The sequence below is a fragment of the Aspergillus vadensis genome (assembly GCF_003184925.1).
Source record: "Aspergillus vadensis CBS 113365 unplaced genomic scaffold BO88scaffold_15, whole genome shotgun sequence".
Taxonomy (NCBI): Eukaryota; Fungi; Ascomycota; class Eurotiomycetes; order Eurotiales; family Aspergillaceae; genus Aspergillus; species Aspergillus vadensis.
In genome coordinates, this window is record NW_020292053.1 from 758,941 (window position 1) to 777,194 (window position 18,254).

The 18,254-nt window shown below is 51.7% G+C and overlaps 10 protein-coding genes across 10 annotated transcripts; 3 read left to right on the forward strand and 7 right to left on the reverse strand.

Moving 5' to 3' along the window:
* On the reverse strand, positions 1-846 carry BO88DRAFT_342952 (purine and uridine phosphorylase; the record flags this gene model as incomplete). The annotated part of the gene is made up of 1 exon (XM_025703163.1): positions 1-846. The coding sequence occupies one exon, from the start codon at positions 844-846 to the stop codon at positions 1-3; it is 846 nt and encodes a 281-aa protein (XP_025561845.1).
* A 908-nt stretch (positions 847-1,754) lies between these two features.
* BO88DRAFT_444742 (putative proline racemase) lies at positions 1,755-2,991 on the reverse strand (the record flags this gene model as incomplete). Its single annotated transcript, XM_025710141.1, has 1 exon — positions 1,755-2,991. Exon 1 carries the CDS (start codon positions 2,961-2,963, stop codon positions 1,755-1,757), a length of 1,209 nt encoding a protein of 402 aa, XP_025561846.1. The 5' UTR covers positions 2,964-2,991.
* A 126-nt stretch (positions 2,992-3,117) lies between these two features.
* Positions 3,118-4,207, reverse strand: BO88DRAFT_73578 (putative haloalkanoic acid dehalogenase). Its single transcript, XM_025713095.1, has one exon. It carries the CDS (start codon positions 3,984-3,986, stop codon positions 3,273-3,275), a length of 714 nt encoding a protein of 237 aa, XP_025561847.1. The 5' UTR covers positions 3,987-4,207; the 3' UTR covers positions 3,118-3,272.
* A 221-nt stretch (positions 4,208-4,428) lies between these two features.
* On the reverse strand, positions 4,429-6,198 carry BO88DRAFT_454941 (DUF521 domain protein; the record flags this gene model as incomplete). The annotated part of the gene is made up of 1 exon (XM_025710840.1): positions 4,429-6,198. One exon carries the CDS (start codon positions 6,196-6,198, stop codon positions 4,429-4,431), a length of 1,770 nt encoding a protein of 589 aa, XP_025561848.1.
* A 585-nt stretch (positions 6,199-6,783) lies between these two features.
* Positions 6,784-8,114, forward strand: BO88DRAFT_465042 (flavoprotein NADH-dependent oxidoreductase; the record flags this gene model as incomplete). The annotated part of the gene is made up of 5 exons (XM_025711382.1): positions 6,784-7,099; positions 7,180-7,411; positions 7,478-7,507; positions 7,562-7,578; positions 7,630-8,114. The coding sequence occupies 5 exons, from the start codon at positions 6,784-6,786 to the stop codon at positions 8,046-8,048; spliced, it is 1,014 nt and encodes a 337-aa protein (XP_025561849.1). The 3' UTR covers positions 8,049-8,114.
* Positions 8,115-8,829: 715 nt separating this feature from the next.
* Positions 8,830-9,977, forward strand: BO88DRAFT_405921 (GPI anchored serine-threonine rich family protein). The gene has a single exon (XM_025707022.1). The coding sequence runs from the start codon at positions 9,019-9,021 to the stop codon at positions 9,793-9,795; it is 777 nt and encodes a 258-aa protein (XP_025561850.1). The 5' UTR covers positions 8,830-9,018; the 3' UTR covers positions 9,796-9,977.
* Positions 9,978-11,537, reverse strand: BO88DRAFT_391001 (NAD(P)-dependent alcohol dehydrogenase). The gene is made up of 4 exons (XM_025704982.1): positions 11,383-11,537; positions 11,209-11,331; positions 11,130-11,137; positions 9,978-11,075 (listed from the first exon to the last, which is right to left on the reverse strand). The coding sequence occupies exons 1-4, from the start codon at positions 11,386-11,388 to the stop codon at positions 10,127-10,129; spliced, it is 1,086 nt and encodes a 361-aa protein (XP_025561851.1). The 5' UTR covers positions 11,389-11,537; the 3' UTR covers positions 9,978-10,126.
* Positions 11,538-11,735: 198 nt separating this feature from the next.
* BO88DRAFT_391003 (putative MFS transporter) lies at positions 11,736-13,762 on the reverse strand. Its single transcript, XM_025704983.1, has 6 exons — positions 13,453-13,762; positions 12,852-13,396; positions 12,564-12,756; positions 12,437-12,509; positions 12,330-12,384; positions 11,736-12,275 (listed from the first exon to the last, which is right to left on the reverse strand). The coding sequence occupies exons 1-6, from the start codon at positions 13,692-13,694 to the stop codon at positions 12,100-12,102; spliced, it is 1,284 nt and encodes a 427-aa protein (XP_025561852.1). The 5' UTR covers positions 13,695-13,762; the 3' UTR covers positions 11,736-12,099.
* A 717-nt stretch (positions 13,763-14,479) lies between these two features.
* BO88DRAFT_368103 (alpha/beta hydrolase) lies at positions 14,480-15,647 on the reverse strand (the record flags this gene model as incomplete). The annotated part of the gene is made up of 2 exons (XM_025704100.1): positions 14,480-15,370; positions 15,423-15,647. Coding segments are annotated over 2 exons (1,113 nt in total), but the record flags the coding sequence as incomplete, so codon positions are not given.
* A 1,498-nt stretch (positions 15,648-17,145) lies between these two features.
* Positions 17,146-18,194, forward strand: BO88DRAFT_465068 (PIG-L family deacetylase; the record flags this gene model as incomplete). The annotated part of the gene is made up of 4 exons (XM_025711383.1): positions 17,146-17,443; positions 17,501-17,691; positions 17,747-17,814; positions 17,864-18,194. The coding sequence occupies 4 exons, from the start codon at positions 17,146-17,148 to the stop codon at positions 18,192-18,194; spliced, it is 888 nt and encodes a 295-aa protein (XP_025561854.1).
* Between the last annotated feature and the right edge of the window lie 60 nt (positions 18,195-18,254).

An 18,254-nucleotide genomic window follows, 5' to 3' on the forward strand; every position in this document is an offset into this window, starting at 1 on the left:
CTAACCATCGTCAAGCATGTCTTTCACTGGGCGCTCCCCATCAACATCACTTGGCTGGACATACTCCAGAAGCTCCTTAGCATACGCCGCTGCAACAGCTGCAGCATACTCCTGCCAAGCTTTAGTCTTATCTGAGTCCGCATAATCGCAAATGCCCCGGATCACAACACAAGGAAAGTTGTTCATCAACCCAGCTGCTTCCATTTCAACACACAACACATTCCCGCCGAGGCTCTTGTTTAGACTATCACGGAAATGAGCGTCCTTGATAACCTGATTACCAGACGCTATTAACCCGTAGTGCACATGTCCTTCTCCGTGTTGGCTTTCTCTAGCGCAATTGTCGGAACCGGACAAAGGATCCACGAGAGAATCACATCTGGTATACTTTGGCATCAGTCTAGGCCATTTCTGCCCCATGTCATCCAAATACTGATAAATCTTGGGTCCGCTCATCTCATGCATCGTTTCCAGTTTCGTCAATGCCGTCAGCAGTGCCGTCGGGGGGTTATTCAGTACGCCGGTTCTTTTGAAGCCACCCTCTGCTTCTGCCTTGCCCAGATCCCACTGGACCACCCCTGAACACTGATCAACGGGCGTACCGACCACGGCGTCCCCTAGTCTGACCTCTGGTGGAACGCCGCCGCCAATACCTACCAGGAGGCCAATCTTAATGGATGTGAAAGTGCCTACCATCCGAGTTGCAACCGCCGATGCTGAATTCGTGCCGTACTGGCCTTTCGGTAAGCAGGCTATAACGATGTTGTGCCTTCCGATGCACCCCAAGGTGTAAGTATTAGGGTCGCTTGGTGGTTTTGGTAGATGTGGATGGATTTCATCTAGCATTGCTGTCGCAGCCGTCTGCTCCTTTGGCAGCGCACATACCCACCCGACTGTGTAACTGTTGTGTTCTAGTTTTGTTGCACGAGGATTGTCGTCGACACTGGAGGTCAGTGCCTTGTTGGTAGCAAGTTTGTTGTCCTCGCTAAAGCCATCCTGCCTCGACGACATATTGGGGTCGGTCTGTGGGTTTTCCATAACAAAGGTCCATTCGTGCCTTCGAGCGCATTCTGAACCTGGAACCGGGGAGCTGATGTGGTATTCAGGGTGACGTCGCGACGCTTCGATGCTCAAATATAAGAAAACAGGAGTTAGCGTACAGTGATGAATGGTGGACTTCTCGAAAGGAAAATGGTATGAACGACGAGATCTGTGGTAAGGTGAAGAAAAAGCGACTGGGGTAGGTAGGGTGGGGGGAAGCCGTGGGGGCGCAGCTCAGCCGCACTTACAAGGCTGGGGGGAAAACTCCCACAGCCTTACGTTGGCAATTTTTTAAATTAAATAACTTTGTTTGCAACAGTGCTCACTGTAAATCCCCCCTACTGCTCCTTAGACAGTTGGTCTGATACGACGAGGTGTTTGCCAATTCGACCCGAGGTATATAACACGTCGTTCATGAATGGCAGATGAGAAACAGTCTTGATACGCCCTGACGGTCAAGGGTTTGCTGATCCTGGTCCCGTCCACAAGACAGAGCAATGCCGCCAGGGTACTTTGAAAATGGGATTACTCTAAGCTGTCGATGAAAGCTGTCCCAGAGGTTCACTCAATGTTTACATTGATTTAAGTTCTGACTGTTATTGAATGCCAATTTCCAGGAAACCTGCCATCCATGTGTATAGATGATATTAAGCTGACATCCAGCCCATACTGGTCAACATTTAGGTCACATTCCCTCATATTCGCTTCAAAAGCTACACTGTCATATCATTCATCACAAACCCACTATGACTCGTAACATCTCCCTCTTCGACCATAAAACTCGACGTGCCCGTGTAGTATGCCCTCCCCTCCACGCGCACCACCACCGCATCCTTGGCCGGAGCATTTCCACCCTCCACCCGCAATCCCGTCTCTACAATCTCAGCCTCAAATGCGCCCGTCCGAAAGTGATTGGAGACAATTGAGTTGTAAGCCCACCGCTGACCAACCGCTCTCTCGCCCTTCGCATGCGCCAGCGCCATGCGAGCCGTGACACATGAGCCTGTCGGCGACCGATCAATCTGATTTTCGGCGAAAAAGCACAGTCCAGTCTCGGCTCCAGCTACACCGTCTGGCCTGTGCCCGACATTCGTGTCCACCAGCATGATGGAGTATAGGTATGACAGTCTCTTGTCTTCTGGGTGCTGACAGGCGGACAGAATATCGGGATGGGTTTCAAGATACGCTTTTAGTCTTTTCGTCACCTGCGATAGTGAATCAAGATCGACCTTTCTCAGTCCCGTGGATTCGTATCCCAGCTCGTGTATATTGATTAACGCGTAGAATGCCCCTCCATAACTAACATCAAGGGTGATGCTCTCACGCCTTTCAAGCTCGCTCCATCGATTCTCTGGTGGAATAGAAATAGTAAGATTGGTCGCAGCAGCATAGCCTGGGGTTGACAAGAACGAGACCGCGCGCGACGGATCGGACTTTAACCCATCGGTCGTGTCCTTGACCGGGACGGTGATACGAACTAATCCACACGGCGCATGCAAGTTAACGACAACTGTTTGCGACGCAGCGTCTACAACCAACTGATTTCGCTTCGGAAAAACAGCCACATCATACGTATCGACGAGAAAGCGGCCCAGTGCGATGGTTGCGTGGCCACACATGGTGGAAAAGCCGCCGTTGTGGGTGAACAGAACACCGATGTGGGCTTCACCAGATTCGGTCAGTTCGGTGGATGGTCGGAGAATGGCGCCGTACATGTCGTAGTGACCACGAGGCTCGAGCATGATTCGCTTGCGGAGGTGGTCATACTGAACCCGGGCTTGGTCGCGCTGGGAGAGCAGTGATCCGGTGAGAGGAGGAAACCCCGCGTAGACGATGCGGGTGGGCTCGCCGGTTGTGTGCATGTCGATGCATTTGATGACATCGCCGCTGGAGGCGGACTCCAGAGTGTGGGCTAGATCCATAGTGGGAATTCCAGATTTTAGTGTCAGGCCAACTTGTGAGGAATAGGACCACTGCAACTGGAGGGATACATGGGCAATAAGTAATGATTGGCTTCGGCTGGCATCCCGAGACCGGCGTGGGGTGGGGATGCGGCCCGGTTCATAGGCGCCACTTAGCCGGTTATCAGGCTTTGCTGGTACAAGAACACGCTTTGTGCATGCTGTCTTGCTGAGAGTTTGTGGACATGATGCTCATTGGAAAATCCTATTTCGCTCTACTATAAAGTCCAGCAAATATCCTTGAACATCAAACACGGCGAACTCGCTAGTCTACAATCCCTTGTCAACCGCATCAGCCATTTCCCCCAGGGTATCAAACCGCCAGTCATAGAACGTCTCCGACAGATTCCCCATTGTTGCCCCGGGTCGCTCAATCCACGCGGACTTTAACCCCATCTTGCGTGCCGGGTGGTGGTCATGGAATTGGCTCTGTGCAGTCTGCAGCACCTGTGCCGGCTCGATGTCGAATTGCTCCTTGACTGCCTTGAGCAGGTATTCGAAATTCCGGAGATCCGGCTTGTAAGAGCCCACATCTTGAGCAGTGATGATGAGATCAAAGGGGAAGCCCTGCAAGCTACCAGCATTGGTTCTGGCAAAGGAAGCGCGATCGACGTTGGACAGCACCACCAGCTTGTATTTCTGGGCTAGTCGCTTTAATGCATCGACGGTGTCCGGGAAGGCGGGCCAATTGCCGATGGATTCTCCAAACTGGCGGCTTTCCTCTTCTGACGGTTGAGGCAGCCCGAGGCGCTCGGTCCACTGAGGGTGGATGGTTGCGAGGAGTTCCGAGTACGGCATGTCAGGCGTCTGTGCTTGTTGCGCGCGCTCCAAGTCATGGTAGACAGTGAGGAGGTGTTCACGGGTGAAGTGGGCGTTGGCTTTGTCGAGGCTGGGCTGGAAGGCGGCCAGGATGCCACCTTCCCAGTCGACCAGAGTGCCATAGACGTCGAAGCTGAGGAGACGGTAGTTGGAGAGTTGCGACATGGTTGAAAAGTAACTCGAATGTTGATGGTGAAAGACGAATGATGTGACTTTGGACAGAGAGTCAGTGGGAACTCAGTACTAATTTATACTCTGAAGAAATCACCAGGCGGGGTTGGAACGGGACGGTGATGGATAGTCCCCTCCAGCCGGTCGCCTCTCTTATCAGCCAAGGAGTCGGGGTCTCCTTCCGGCAACAGGATCCGCTCCGGTCGGAGCCATGGCGTTGTTTGAAGAAATATCTTCTTCGAGAGACAATTAATTTATTGCACCACCAGAAACCGGAAGAATTCCCATTCCATCCACTCCGGGTACCTTCACCCGAGTGGGTCAGGTGCCTGTCGCCGACCGAAGGGTTGATGCCTCAGGCACCACAGACGAAGCCAGGGTTCAGACGTTGAGAGATGCGTTGTGCATGGTCAGCATGTCAGCAAGGTTTATGGAATCATATCTTCTTCGTCATCCAGGACGGGTAATGGTCAGCTGGCCGCCCCTGGCAGGCAGTCTCAACGCACCGGGCCAGGCTGCCCAGGTAGAACTTCCGCCCTGTGAGTCCAGGGCCATAATGAGCATATTTTCCAGAGTTGGTCATGATGGCGTTGGAAGACTGCGGGATGATGGGTTCTGTAATCATGCACCAGCAGGTATCAGTGATGAATTGGACACCAAACTTCTCCAGCTCCTGGACAAGCCCGGCTTGATCAGCCAAGCCGTATGTTGCACGACTACAGGTTACCATCACCGCCAACCCCTCGCATTTAGTACGCCCCTGGCATAGGGTAGCCAATCGTCGGGTTTCTATCAGCGAGAAGTGTGGGTTACCAAGAGAAATGAGGTCCACGGCTTGGGCGTCTGATGCAGTGTTCAGTGTGTCCCAACAGGGTATCAGGTCCTCCATCTTCACATCAAGACAAGGTGGGTGGGTTCCAGGTCGGATGGTGGCTTCTATGGTCTTTGCCTCCGGTGTAATACCAGCTATGTGGAACATCGGGGCACTTGAGACAGTCGCAAATGCGGCCCCAAACGCCTTGAGGTCATCTCGATTCGGGGCCAGGGATTCAAGGCCCACGATCACCGGGATCTGATTGGTTGCCAGGGTCCCTACGTGATACCCGAGGACAGGATAGAAGGAGTCGTCGACATGCAAGTTCTCGGTGTCTAGTAATCGAACAATCAGTGTAGCTTGGCGGTTCGTATCAATATGCGGTCCTCCTTTAGGGGCGCGGCCAGTGAGAGCAATGGCGATATCGAGAAAGTCGGGATACTTCATAGTACGCGCCCCAAGCACACTGTTGGCATACACCACGGCATTGGATTCTGCCCAAGCAATTTGATCTCCGAGTTTAGGGGCGCTGTTCAGCTGGTAGGGGCTGCATGTGAAAGTTGGCCGCGCACCCATGTCAATATACGCTTTGGCCAACCGGTCGGCCGCTTCCCCAAACGCCACATCTACGCCTTGGACGCGCCACCGCTTCTGGTCGACAGAGATAGAGTTCAGGGTGGTCGGAACAAGGACCTGACCTCCTAGATCGCGCAGCCTCTCTGCAAACATTAGCGATCCTGGTCCGGTATAGATACAGCCATCGACGTGAACCTGGGTGACGGAGATCAATTCGCGAGCCTCTAGTAACTCGGACATTCGCAAAACGATCCGCATGGCCACGCGAGCAGCTTCTCCATATTCGCCCTGAATCAATGCTTTATCCACATCGGACAGTTGCACCTTTGTGGTCAGCGCCAATGGTATTTTGGAGTGACAGTCAGGCAGTTCATGCAATGTCCCGGGTAACTCATTGTCGAAGATGTAACCATCACCGACCGTGATGTAAGTATCATGCAGTTCCAACACCCTTTGAAAGTCGTCTGCATCCAGTGTTATCACTGGGATTGCCCTGCCGAACATCTCCTCCGCGACCATTACCCCCAGGGTGAGGATCTCCTCGCGGCGCTCAAACAGTATTGCCTTGGGTCCGCGGTTGTTGAGTAGGAGTTCAAGCATCACCCCGCTGCCTGAGCAGGACCCACGGCCACTTGGAATGGCGAGAATGCGACCTTCCAGAGAATGGCCATTTAAGGGGTGGTGTTGGTCAATCACCCGGCCTGTTTGAGGGTCGACGCCACCCCAGAAACTCAACTCCACGTGGCTGGCAATCAGCCTTCCAGAAGCCGTTCCTTTCACGTGGGCGACTCCATGGCAGAGGGGCGGAGGGGACATGCTTGTAGGAAGAGGTGTCATTTTAAGTTCGCACCGGGAAAGCCATTCATTTGATAGGACGATGTTCTTTGAGTAACCACGAGGACCATGACATGATGAGGATGGTTTCAAAACTGGGTGAATCTTTGGTTCGGTGATTCGGCAAAGGAGGCCGCGATAGCAGCCTCAGGCCATCGATAACCAGTTACCCGCTCGGGAAAGTCATCCGAGGACTATCATCTAGACACTCTCATGTTCCACAGTGCAATGTCCACCATGATGACATTTTTGTGAAATATAGGAAGAGTAGTAATGAATCAGTACAGGGGAGTTATTGAAATGATGTCATGTACCTCCTATGTGGTCTCGGCTGATAACCATGATGATATATACGCGAGAGTGAGCCTGCAAGATGCGGACTGAATTCATTTTCCGCGATCATCGCCTTCCAAGCAAGCAAATTTTACCTAAGAAACAGAGTGGCGCGACCTCATTCTAGACAGAATGCGGATATAAATAAGCATGTGCATCTGGCATCTTTCAGGTTACTCTTCTCATCAAGCTACCCTGTCCTGCAGTCATTCGCTAATCGTCGAGAGCATTACAATGGCAGAGCTTCTCGAGCCAGTCATTCTCGGGGATGGAATTCAATTGCGCAATCGTATTTGCATGGGGTCCATGACGCGAAATCGATGCACCGATGGAAACAAGCCGACCCAGGCGAACATCAAGCATTACACCGACCGAGCGCGAGACGGCACCGGACTTATCGTCGCAGAGGGCACCTTTATCTGCTTGAATGGTGCCGAATGGCCCCACGCGCCTGTAATGTACAACCAAGGCCATGCAGATGCTTGGGCCAAGGTGACCAGCGAGGTGCACAAGGTCGGGGGAAAGATTCTCTTCCAGCCATGGCATCCAGGTGAGTCGAGCCCTGCTTATCATCGATATCCTGATCGGAGAGGGTAAGATTACTCACTGTAACGTACTACTGGAATGCAGGACGCATCCAGAATGACAATATGCCGATGTTGAAAGAATCAGGATATCCAGTATATGCACCATCCAAGATACCTGCCAAGGGCGGAAAATATCGTACATTGGAGGGACTTCCAGGCCACACTCATAACATCACCGAAATCGATGACCCGAGAGTCATTGTTGAACAATATCGGCACTCTGTCAGCTTGGCCAAGTCTGCTGGATTTGATGGAATTGAGCTACTAGCTCAAGGGTAAGTACGCAAGAAAGGCAACCCTTCGTGGATACGGCCATCGAAACTGACACTGCGGCTGGCTAGCGGGTATCTTCTACACAACTTCCTGTGCTCGTAAGCGATATCCCTCTACATAATGCATGCTTCACGAGCTTAACTGTTATCTAGACACTCAAATACACGCAGTGACCAATACGGTGGTTCTGTCGAAAATCGCTGCCGTTTCCCGCTCGAAGTACTCGATGCCATCATTGAGGTCTGGGGGCCTCGAGCAGTTGGGATCAAGATCTGCCCTACAGATGACTATAATGACACCATGATCTCATACAAAGAAATGAGAGAAACCTACACATACTTCATCGAGGAGTTAATGCGTCGCAATCTCGCTTTTATCAACTTATCGCGTCGAGGCTGTGATGTGGGGCGGGAAACCGATGACTACTTCAGGTCCCAACCCAGGCCTCAGGGGAAAGAATTGCCTCCAAAGTATGAGCCTCTGAGGGACTTTGGCGCTCTCATCAAGTATCCTGGAAGTCGCACTATGCTCATGGTGAACCACGAGTACACGGTAGAAGAGGCAAAAAGTCTATTGCAAAAAGAGAAGATTGACCTCGTGACATTTGCACGGCCATTTATCTACAATCCGGTGGGTTGACAATAGCGTTCGTGAGCTTTGGTACTAGCTGACATGGAGCAATCTAGGATCTCATAAGCCGGATTAAGCAAGGTGTTCCTCTTGCCTCGAACACTCGCGGTGGTAAAGTGAACTATGGACCATTCCAGGATCCCAATGAGAATTACAATGATTGGCCGCCATTTGGAAGAGAGGGTGAGGCTATCGCCGGTTAAAAGCCTGCTCCCAGTTCACGGAACTACGCCGGAGAACGGTAAATTGAGATTATCGCATGCTACGACCTACATAACAGCCAAGGAGAAAGAAGAGAGTGGTCGACAACCCAAATACCAGCATCTTCTCGATAGATGGCATTAATTTGCATTATCGGTGTAGTAATATATATTTCCCAACCGGTCATATCTTTAACAGTGATAACAATATATGAATATATATTGAATCGGTGATAGCAAGAGAGACTATGGAAGGAAGCGCCACCAATATAATATGAGGGATCGGAAGAACATGATTTTCTCGGATCACATGCGAACAATTCCAGATAGGGTTCTGTCTAACTTCTAAAATGAAGCCGAGCAAGTAATAGTGTAGATGGATGCCTGTTTGGAACGGTTTTGATTTTCCAGTCGGCGGGCCCGAGCACGCCGCTCCACTCGGATGTCTTAAACAGAGCCAATGGCCGATGGCATCCTTCCTTAGTGGCTCGATAGTTGGGAACGCGTGGCTTGATTTTAAATTTAGCATAATCTTGAAAGTGACACGAGTACAGCCTCCAATTTCCGGAGAAAAGCACAAGCGGAGGCTGCTTATATCTTCGCATCTGCCCAGTATCCTGCCATGGGGGCCAACGGTTTTTCCCCTTGCGTCGCGCGCCCTTCTGACCCCTTCAGTCACTCGTCACTCGTTGGTCGCCTATAGCATTCATTCATTCATTTGATATTCAGTTCTTGTTCTCACTCTCTCCTTCAATTGAGTCAAATTCTACTCCGCGACCATGCGTTTCGTCATTCCCTTCCTCACCCTCAGCTCCCTGGCTGCGGCCATCAGCATCACTGAGCCGGCCCTCAACTCAACCTACGCCGCCGGTTCCACCATCACCGTCAACTGGACCACCGTTGATACCGATCCCTCCACCTTCAGCCTCTATCTCTGGAATTTCGTCTACTGGCCACCCTCCTATGTCCCCTTGGCGCTTGACATTCCGACCTCCGACCTGTCATACCCCGTGCAAATCCCCTGCGACACCGATCCCGAGTGGGGCTACCAGATCAGCGGGATCAACGGCACCAACGTCTACATCATTTATGCTCAGTCCGAGAAATTCTTCGTCTCCGAAGCGGCCAACGCGACCGACTGCACTGATACTAGCGTCACGGCCCCCGGAACGTCTGCTACGTCTACCTGCCCTGCAGCATCTACCGTTTATGTCACGGTGAGCCCTACCGCGTCCAGCTCTGCTTTGTTCCACCACAATCATCACCATGATCACCATCTGCTTCATGACCACTCCTCCCATCTCCCGGCTCCTTCATCCACTCCTGCTCCTGCCTCCTCCAGATCTGTCAAGCCAGGAATCGTGCCTAAGACTATTGGTTGGTGCTCAGACTATTCCCACCCTGTGACCTTGAACAAGGTTCCCACGCCGACGGCAGCATTGTATGAAACGGAAACGGCGTCTCATGCCAGCACTCAGGATGTCAGCTTCGTAACGGCTACCACTACCATGAGCGTTGTTGGCAGTGCCGGGAGCGATGGATGTCCGTTTTCCTGAAGGGTGATCCTTTGAATGCTCACCTGCACTTGTGTGATCGACCTCTGATGTGAACCTCCTACTATACATGTAAGATTATATACAGTGACATAGTGCAACTTGACAGCCTGTGTACATTACACTTTTCATATATACCGGCTTACGTACTAGCCTGTTCTAGCGAAAGTAATTTTCAGTTTCTGGTAATCTTTTTCATTCCTAGAAGTCGTGCGCATCTCAACGGCCAGAATCCTCCCAAACTTGTCCCGTGGTAGTATAGGAATCCCCTTCCACACTAAACCACATTGACTGTCAACAAACAAACCCGACGTACGCTATGTGTATTTACAAATTACTCCTGCACACCCGCAATCATGACCTTGAACACATCCGACCGTCCCGCCTTGACCAACTCAAACGCTTCCTCGGCCTTCTCGAACGGGAACCGGTTCGTGATCAACCGCTTCACATCAATCTTGCCCTTGGCAATCAGATCAATAGCCGCCGGGTAGCATCCGGTCAGATAGCGGATCGATCCCTTGATGGTCAACCCACGCGTGCACACCGCCGTAATGGGGAACGTGATGTTCTCCTTGCCCATACCGGCCTGCACGAACGTAGCTCCCCGGCGGGCGGCATAGATACCCAACTGGACACACGGCTCAGCACCAGAGCACTCCAGCACCACGTCGGCGCCTTCTCCCAGTCCCAGCTCCTCCCTCAGCTGTGTAGCCACCCGCTCCGCGTGCACCATGGGGTCTGTGCCTGGCTCGGCCCGCGAGGGCATGAATGTGTGATCGACGCCGTACGACTTGGCGACTTCCAGTCGGGATGGAACCACATCCACTCCGATGACGGTCTTTGCTCCAGCGGCCTTGGCCACGGCCTGACAGAGTACGCCGATCGGACCACAGCCCAGAACCAAGACAGTCTGATGGGCTTGCAGGTTAGCTGTCTTGGTGATGGCCACGGCGACCGATACAGGCTCAGCCATGGCTGCTTCCTCGAGAGTCATGTGGTCTGGCACCTTGTAGCAATAGTCGGCGGCGTTGACGTAGTATTTGGCCAGTGTGCCATCCCAAGGCGGGGTCGCCGCAAAGATGGTGTCGCCGCAGAGGTTATACGACCCACTGCGGCAGTAGTCGCAACGACGACAGGGTACGCCGGGTTCCATGGCGACGCGATCGCCCGGTCTGAGGTGTCGGACTTTGTCACCGACTTCGACAACTACGCCGGAGGATTCGTGGCCGAGGACCATGGGTCCGGTAAGGATGAAATCACCGATGCGACCGCGTTGCCAGCTGAACTTATGTCAAAGACTCTGTCCATGATAGGATACAGGAGAGGATCCATACTAGTGAACCTGGGCGATACGTTAACCTGGAACAATATAGACCACTAATTGTGAGGATCAAGGAGCGAAAAAAGCCATACATCACTTCCACAAATACCTGTCTGTGCCACATGGACAATCACATCGTGAGGGTCTTTGAGGATGGGTTTGGGCCGGTCTTCAATGACGACGTCTTTGATGTCGCGCAGGACAAATGAGGGGTTCTACCCCGCGCATCAGTTTGGCATATTGTGACAGTAGAGAAATAGGCTCACCTCCATGGTGCTGATGGATCAGTTTCAATTTTGTAGTGATAGTCTGTTTCCTTAAGGTGCCGTGAGCGTTGATGCTTTCTCTCCCAAACCCGTCGTTGATCTGGTGGGAGAGCACCATCTTCTACCCCTCTTCTCGTCATGTGCAAAAATCGTTCAGGAAAAGATGTACTGAAACGGGTATATTTGCCGGGTTTGTTCGCGTGCAGGCCCCTTGTAGATCACTCCTGCTTACGAAAGCTTCCTTCATCGGTATCTATCGACCCTCTCTATATCCTTAGCCCGGTAGCCATTTCCCATCCTTATACCTACTGAGTCCCTGCGACTACGCTGCGCTTTCTGGTTTAGCTTTTCGAGTACGCACGCATGCTTTGCAAAGTGCCATTGGATACAATTATAAGACAGTGCCCCTTTCGAATGGTTCGTAGGGGGAACTTAGTCCCCCACTCATACTCTATCGCTTGAAGTTCACAAACAGGCGATCGCCGAACCTTCCCATTCAAGCAGCTCTGCCGATACCTACTCTTTCTCTCTTTAGCTGGGTGCGTTCTTGAGATATTAACAACATACTAGTCTGTTTGACATGTCCTTTCTCATCCAATACCCAATCATTAATGCCGTCGCGTCATATCCAAACAACACAAAGATCACATACAGCGTAGAAGCAACTGATAGATGTCAATTGTAGCCAGTAACCACAGTTACTTGTTGGTTAGTAGATCAATCTTCACGCAGTCTCGGCGCCTTAGTAGGCACCAGTAGCCAGCTGATCCCCGTAGCGCACAGTAGAGCCAATAACATGGGCTGCAGGGCCTTGACGCCGGTGTGGGAAGAGATGATGCCCGTCAATACGGGGAAGAGCGATCCTCCAATCTGCCCCAGCACAAAGACGAATGCTGGATACATAGAGTTAACACGTTGCTTGTTGGATTACCATGGAATCCACGTACCAATCCCGGAGGAACGAATGTTAGCCGGAAAGATTCTAGATGCGACCGATATTCCCTGTGTGCGATGTTAGATGGTGAATGCTATTGTAGAATGGAACAGAACTCACTGTTGCGAAGAAGGGCCCCGAGAAGAAGCCCAACAAGCAAATGGCCATGGCCTCAACGCCTATATTGGGCACACTATAGTATGTGTCAGATAATGAAGATGTGGAGAGTAACACTGGACGAACTAACAGCCAGAACACCAGCTCTAACCCAGCACACAGGGCAGCGTATATGAATATCATGCGACGCTCTCCTAGACGATAAGTCGGTTCGGCTAAAACTAGTCGACCAAGAAAAGCTCCGCCATAGAACCCCGTCGGGATATAACCCATCTGGTGCACATCACCATGCCGAACGCGAACAAGGTACTCGACAATCCATCCTAACCACAGTGAGTCTCTTGTTCACTCGACCGAATATGGGTTGACTTACCACCGGCCGTGATGGCCGCTCCCAGGAAAAAGAAAAAATAGAGACTTGTCAACCAGACAGCTGGTACACGAAGTGTATCCTTGATCTCCCTTACGGCACGGGTACCGCGACTGTTCTGACCCGAAGCCCGCGGGTCGTCGCTTTGAACGGCTTCTGATGAATGATGGACGGACATGCTATCGCGGAAGGCTATCAATACCAGGATCAGGTTGACTAACCCCAAACCAAGTGGAAAGACATAGAATAAATTCCACTGTGATTGCCTATTAGCAGCCGCCACAGCGGTAGCCACCAATGGCCCGACGAGACACCCAGCCATGTACATGGCATGGATAAAGCCGAGCCATCGGTGGGCGGCCTTGACCGCAGCGACATATGTATTGGCATGGGTATCATTGAATGCTTGTCCTAGACTAGCTAGGAAGAAGGTTATAGCATACAATGGGAACGGCGGAAGCCAGGCACGCAGGACATGGGCTAGCACCTGAAGCGTAGCCCCCAGAGCGAGCATAGAACCTAATCCAAGGTATTGACAGGCGGTGCTATTGGTTAGGGCGGCCACCAACCAGCCCACGAGAGTTGTAACATAACTAGCATAACTATCATTAACTGTAGGTGGGTGGGTTTATGCTTCGGGCGGACCTACACAACAATTACCAGACCGGTACTAACGCGATACGTCTCGAGCACGTAGGGAAGCAAGGAGCCTAGACTGCCGTCGTTGACACCAGCGACGAAAAAGGAGAAGCCCGATGCGATGAGCTTCAGGTAAGGGACTTTAGCCTCGGTAACGGAAGAATCATTGTTTGGTTCTTCTGGCACCATCGGGATTGGTCGCTCTCCCGGTTCGGTGAGCGAGATGGATTCGCACGCAGTGGTGGATGCCATTGAGAACGATTAATATGTGCTGCTGGAAAGGTTTATCTTGGGTCTCCCTCTGGCTTATACTGTCAGACTTGAGTTCTTTGTTGTGCGAACCCCGATGTCCAAATAGGGGAGAGGCTGTTACTCCGTTTCTCCGCTTCGCGGGGAGGCGGGGAGTGGGGATTTCTGCCCAAAAAGGCAATACTGGCAGCCGTCCTCCCCGATGCCCTTAGCCGGGGTTGCTTGGGGGAGAACATTTCCTACGGTCGCATTTCAGCACCATGACTCTTGGCTAAGAGATATGTTGCTGTGAGTCTATATGTACATTAATCAATCGTTAGAACTCAATGCAACGCAATCGTGCTGCCAGATTGGCGCTCTGGACGTATTAGCAGGGGAGCATCATACTGTACTATCGCTGCATATTGATAACTAGTAATGAAGCCCGGCTTTTATCTCAGTTTATTTCAGTAGGATCATTAACCTGCAGCAAGTTATTGACAGGTCGATTCCTTCTCTAACGCCCACAGCTTTGCTTACGTGGACGTTGACGTTGAGAGAGGCCCATGCGTCGCACTGTCTTTATGCCCCAGGTACTAATTCTCTAGGAACCCCACCGGCAATGAATTTAGGCGCACCGGTGCGAAAGGCTCAGAGAATTATGGTAAAACAGTCGCTGATTTCGTAGCCATAATATGAACAGGTTGGTCTGGACAAGATGAGCGCACTCTACCTGAATATGTCAAGGTTACTCTGAAACACGCTTCCCGCAAGCAAGCCCCATTATTCTTGCTAAGATCACATCAAAGCTCAGCTTTGCCATCCATGTAATCGGACTCTCCAATCCTGCGATGAATGACAGCCGCAACCTCATCACTGTTCTCCTCCAGAAATACCATATGACCATTACCATGGATGTCGATATCTGACAACTGCAAGTGTTCAGCCTGTACCCCAGCCTGTTGCAAGAACCTCACCGTGCACCAATCATACTGCGCATGGTATGATGCTTCCGTCGTCACTAAGAGCACAGGAATCTTGCTCAGGTTCACCAGTTGCCTCGCAGGGGGGTCGTCTGCCTGAATGATGCAGTCTGCTAGGATTGACGAGTTGGACGGCAAGATGGTGGTGGAGAAATCTGTGCTCGGGTCCAACACCGGCGGCGAGTATGCAATGGGGATGTCTGTCAGCCCGTATGCCCGGGCAGTTGTATTTCCAAACATTGCGTTGCTGAACGGTGGACCACCAGGCTCGATGGAGACAATCGAGTGTACCAGATCGGACCGTTGGTCGGCTAGTAGCCATGCCATGATCCCGCCTTGCGAATGAGCCATCAAAATAACTGGCCGGCCAATTCGATCCAGCAGGGCGGCGCCCGCGTCGCGCATGGCAGTTTGCTGCAGCACATTATCACTGACAAATGGCACAGCACAGGCGTAGTAGGAGTCAAATATGGGATCACGCATGACCCCAGCTCCAGGCCACTGGGTGTGCAGGGATGCTTGTGGCCACAGCCCATACCGTTCAGGCGCGGTGAAGTATCGCTGCAGGTGTTCGGCCGAGTACGTCTCCAGTGGACCGTTGGAGATTTGCCAGGGACTGCGGCCGCGGAACGGCTGATCGAACAGGTAGCATTCGTAGCCCTTGTCAAGGAAGTACGATGCCCATCCTGGCTGGCCGTCTGGCTTGTTCAACCAGTTCTGTCCATGCTCTGTTAGTGCCATTCCGCCGACTGAGACTGGGCTGTCCTACTGTCGCTGTCTGAGCCTGGCCATGTATAAAAACAAGCGGATATGGCTGAGTCACTTGTACGGGCGTCAATTTCTCGACATAGATCTGATTAGTGTATACATGCTCGCCATTCTCAGTGACCGAGTAGTTTCCCCCAACGTAGAAATAAGTTCTTTGGTGGATGCTATCGCTACTGGCGGGAGAGAACAGAGCCAGGAGGTATAGACTGAGCCGAGTGAGCATCGTGCGAAACAGAAGTTCAACTGGTAGGAAGAAAGTTGAATTCATGAATGAAGTTGGGAACGTGTCGGGACAAGCTCGGGATTGCCGTGGCAACCTTCCTGCATGTCATCTGCACCTGCTGCGGCCGCATCCCATATGTGGCAGCAGAAGGGTTGCACGTCACTCAGAATAGAAACTCTCGACAACCAATTGTTGTCCTGTCAGTTCATGGCTTACAAGTGTCCCGAAGAAGAGGAGGCATTCTTAGTGAGCCGTGGGATACGGTGGGAGTTACTTGTCTTGGCAATGCGCCGGCATATTAGTCGGTCTATACTGCCCTCGAGCTCCCGATATTATATGTTCGTACACATGGTCTATACGAATAATTCATACTATATGTATACATACATATATGCGGTTCACGAATGGACAAGTATCTACGATTATATTCTCCATACTCAGGGGGCCTTTATTTCCCTGACCTGGCACTGAAAGAGACAGTATCGTGTGCGTCAACTCAAGGATGAAATTGCAGTCATCAGAACGCGAGCTACTCGGAGTTGCATGACCGGTTGCAGATGGGCCTAAAAAACCTCCCACTTGGTGGCAGGCTATTGGTGTAACCAACGAAGAGGACCTCAGCTACTAGATACCCTGTGGCTGCGCTAAGCAAACCCTACTTCATATAGTGAGACCGAAGAAAGAGGTTACTATTACCACTAAGGGCCATTTTCAGCATATAGCCAAGCAAATTAGATGTTCGATACCCTAGTGATCGATCGCTTTATTGCCTAGACCCTCGATGACGGCTGGGGCCGATCGTTAGGCGTGTCGATCTGGAGGACGGAGGTCTGACAGGACCCCTATTATGACGGGCTCGTCAATATTGCTCATTTCCCTGGGGCAAGCCCGGAACCAATAGACCTTTGGCTTTGGCTCCGTTTCAGTTGGTCTTACATATGAACTACTCCATAAAGGTGGTGTTCTTTTCCTTCTTTCGTCAGTAAAGCTTGTCAGCCTTGTTTCACCCTTAGCCCCTTGGCCATTAACACTAGATCATCCTCATGCTGCAGCCATTGGCCAGGTAAATCACTCGCTTTCGGAGAACGTATCAAGCTTATCGAGCCGAGCCAATGACGGGAGAAGCCTATATTGCTGCCTAGTATATTTGCGTGTTGGAATTGAGGCTAACGGGCGAAGCTTCTGGTGCGTGTGTTGTGCGAGCTGCGGAAACCCCCGATCTTCGTCACACCCGGTATTGTTACTCACCATACTTACAACATGATGTATTTCAGGATCATATATTACCGCAGATTACATACACAACATCGATGTTGTCCGCGGATCCCGACACTCCCCAGGCCTCCCAGAGACCGAGGGTTTTCTTCTTCTCTCTTTTACTGTCAGAAAAAATCGGTGCAGGGCCATGCCACACACTGGATTGCCGTGTGGAGGACCCGATTACACCCAGCCAGGATATCATCTTGGCACCACTTCCGTACAAACAACACCTAGCCCATCGATGGCAACCCCAACCCGCCTGTTCAGGAGCCTACTTCGCCGAGTGCGGCGACATGACTGGAGATGTCTGATAGCGTACTCGGCTCTGATCCTGCTGTCGGTCTCCATCTTCCTGTATCTTCTTCTCGCATACTACCTCGCGGGAGATCCGCGTCTTGTTCCACACACCATCCAGCAAGCGCGGAACGTCCTTCTCGTCACGGCACATCCCGATGATGAGACTTTGTTTTTTAGCCCGACTATCCTCCACGCCCACGACAACCCGGAGGTCACTCGTTCCTTGTTAGTGCTATCAACGGGTGCGTCATTTCTCCACCAGAATTCTCCCGAGTAGTATATCTTCTAATGAGGTGCAGGCGACTATCATGGTCAAGGAGATATTCGCAAGGCTGAAATAGAACGTAGTTGTGCCGCACTCGGTATCTCATCTGCTCGCTGTGTTGTTCTAGAGCACGGTGCCTTGCAGGACAATCCAAAGAAGTGGTGGCGCCAGGATGTCATCCAGGACATAGTCGCCCACTACGTTCACATGTGGAAAGTGGATCTGGTACGTTTGCCCTACGCCCTTCAAAACCAGTGGCCAAGTATTAAGCCTACAGAAGATCTTCACCTTCGATAACGGCGGAGTTTCCGGCCATATCAACCATAGGGCCGTGAGTGCCGGTATCCGGTAGGTGAATGATACACATACTAGTCAAAGCAATGAGGCTAACAGGGAGCAGAAAATACGCAGAGGACTTTCCGCATGCCCCGCCAGTCTATGCCCTACAGAGTACATTCCTCCTGCGCAAGTACTCGTCGCTCATTGATCTGATCTTGACTTCCGTGCCATTCACCTGGCGCATCGGGGCAGCGATCCTGACAGCCGCGCCGGCGCCAACAGGACACGACATTTACGGAAATAGAGCGCTGCTAGTAAGTCCGTGGCAGACCTACCTGACTGCGCGAACAGCATTCAGTCAACATGATAGTCAGTATTCATGGGACCGGGTGTTGTACTTGGTAGTGAGCCGTTATATGTGGTTTAATAATCTGTATCGGATAGCATAGACAGTGATTATGTTCTGTCAAATATTCTTTCATTAAGCAAAATTATTTGTCTCCAATATG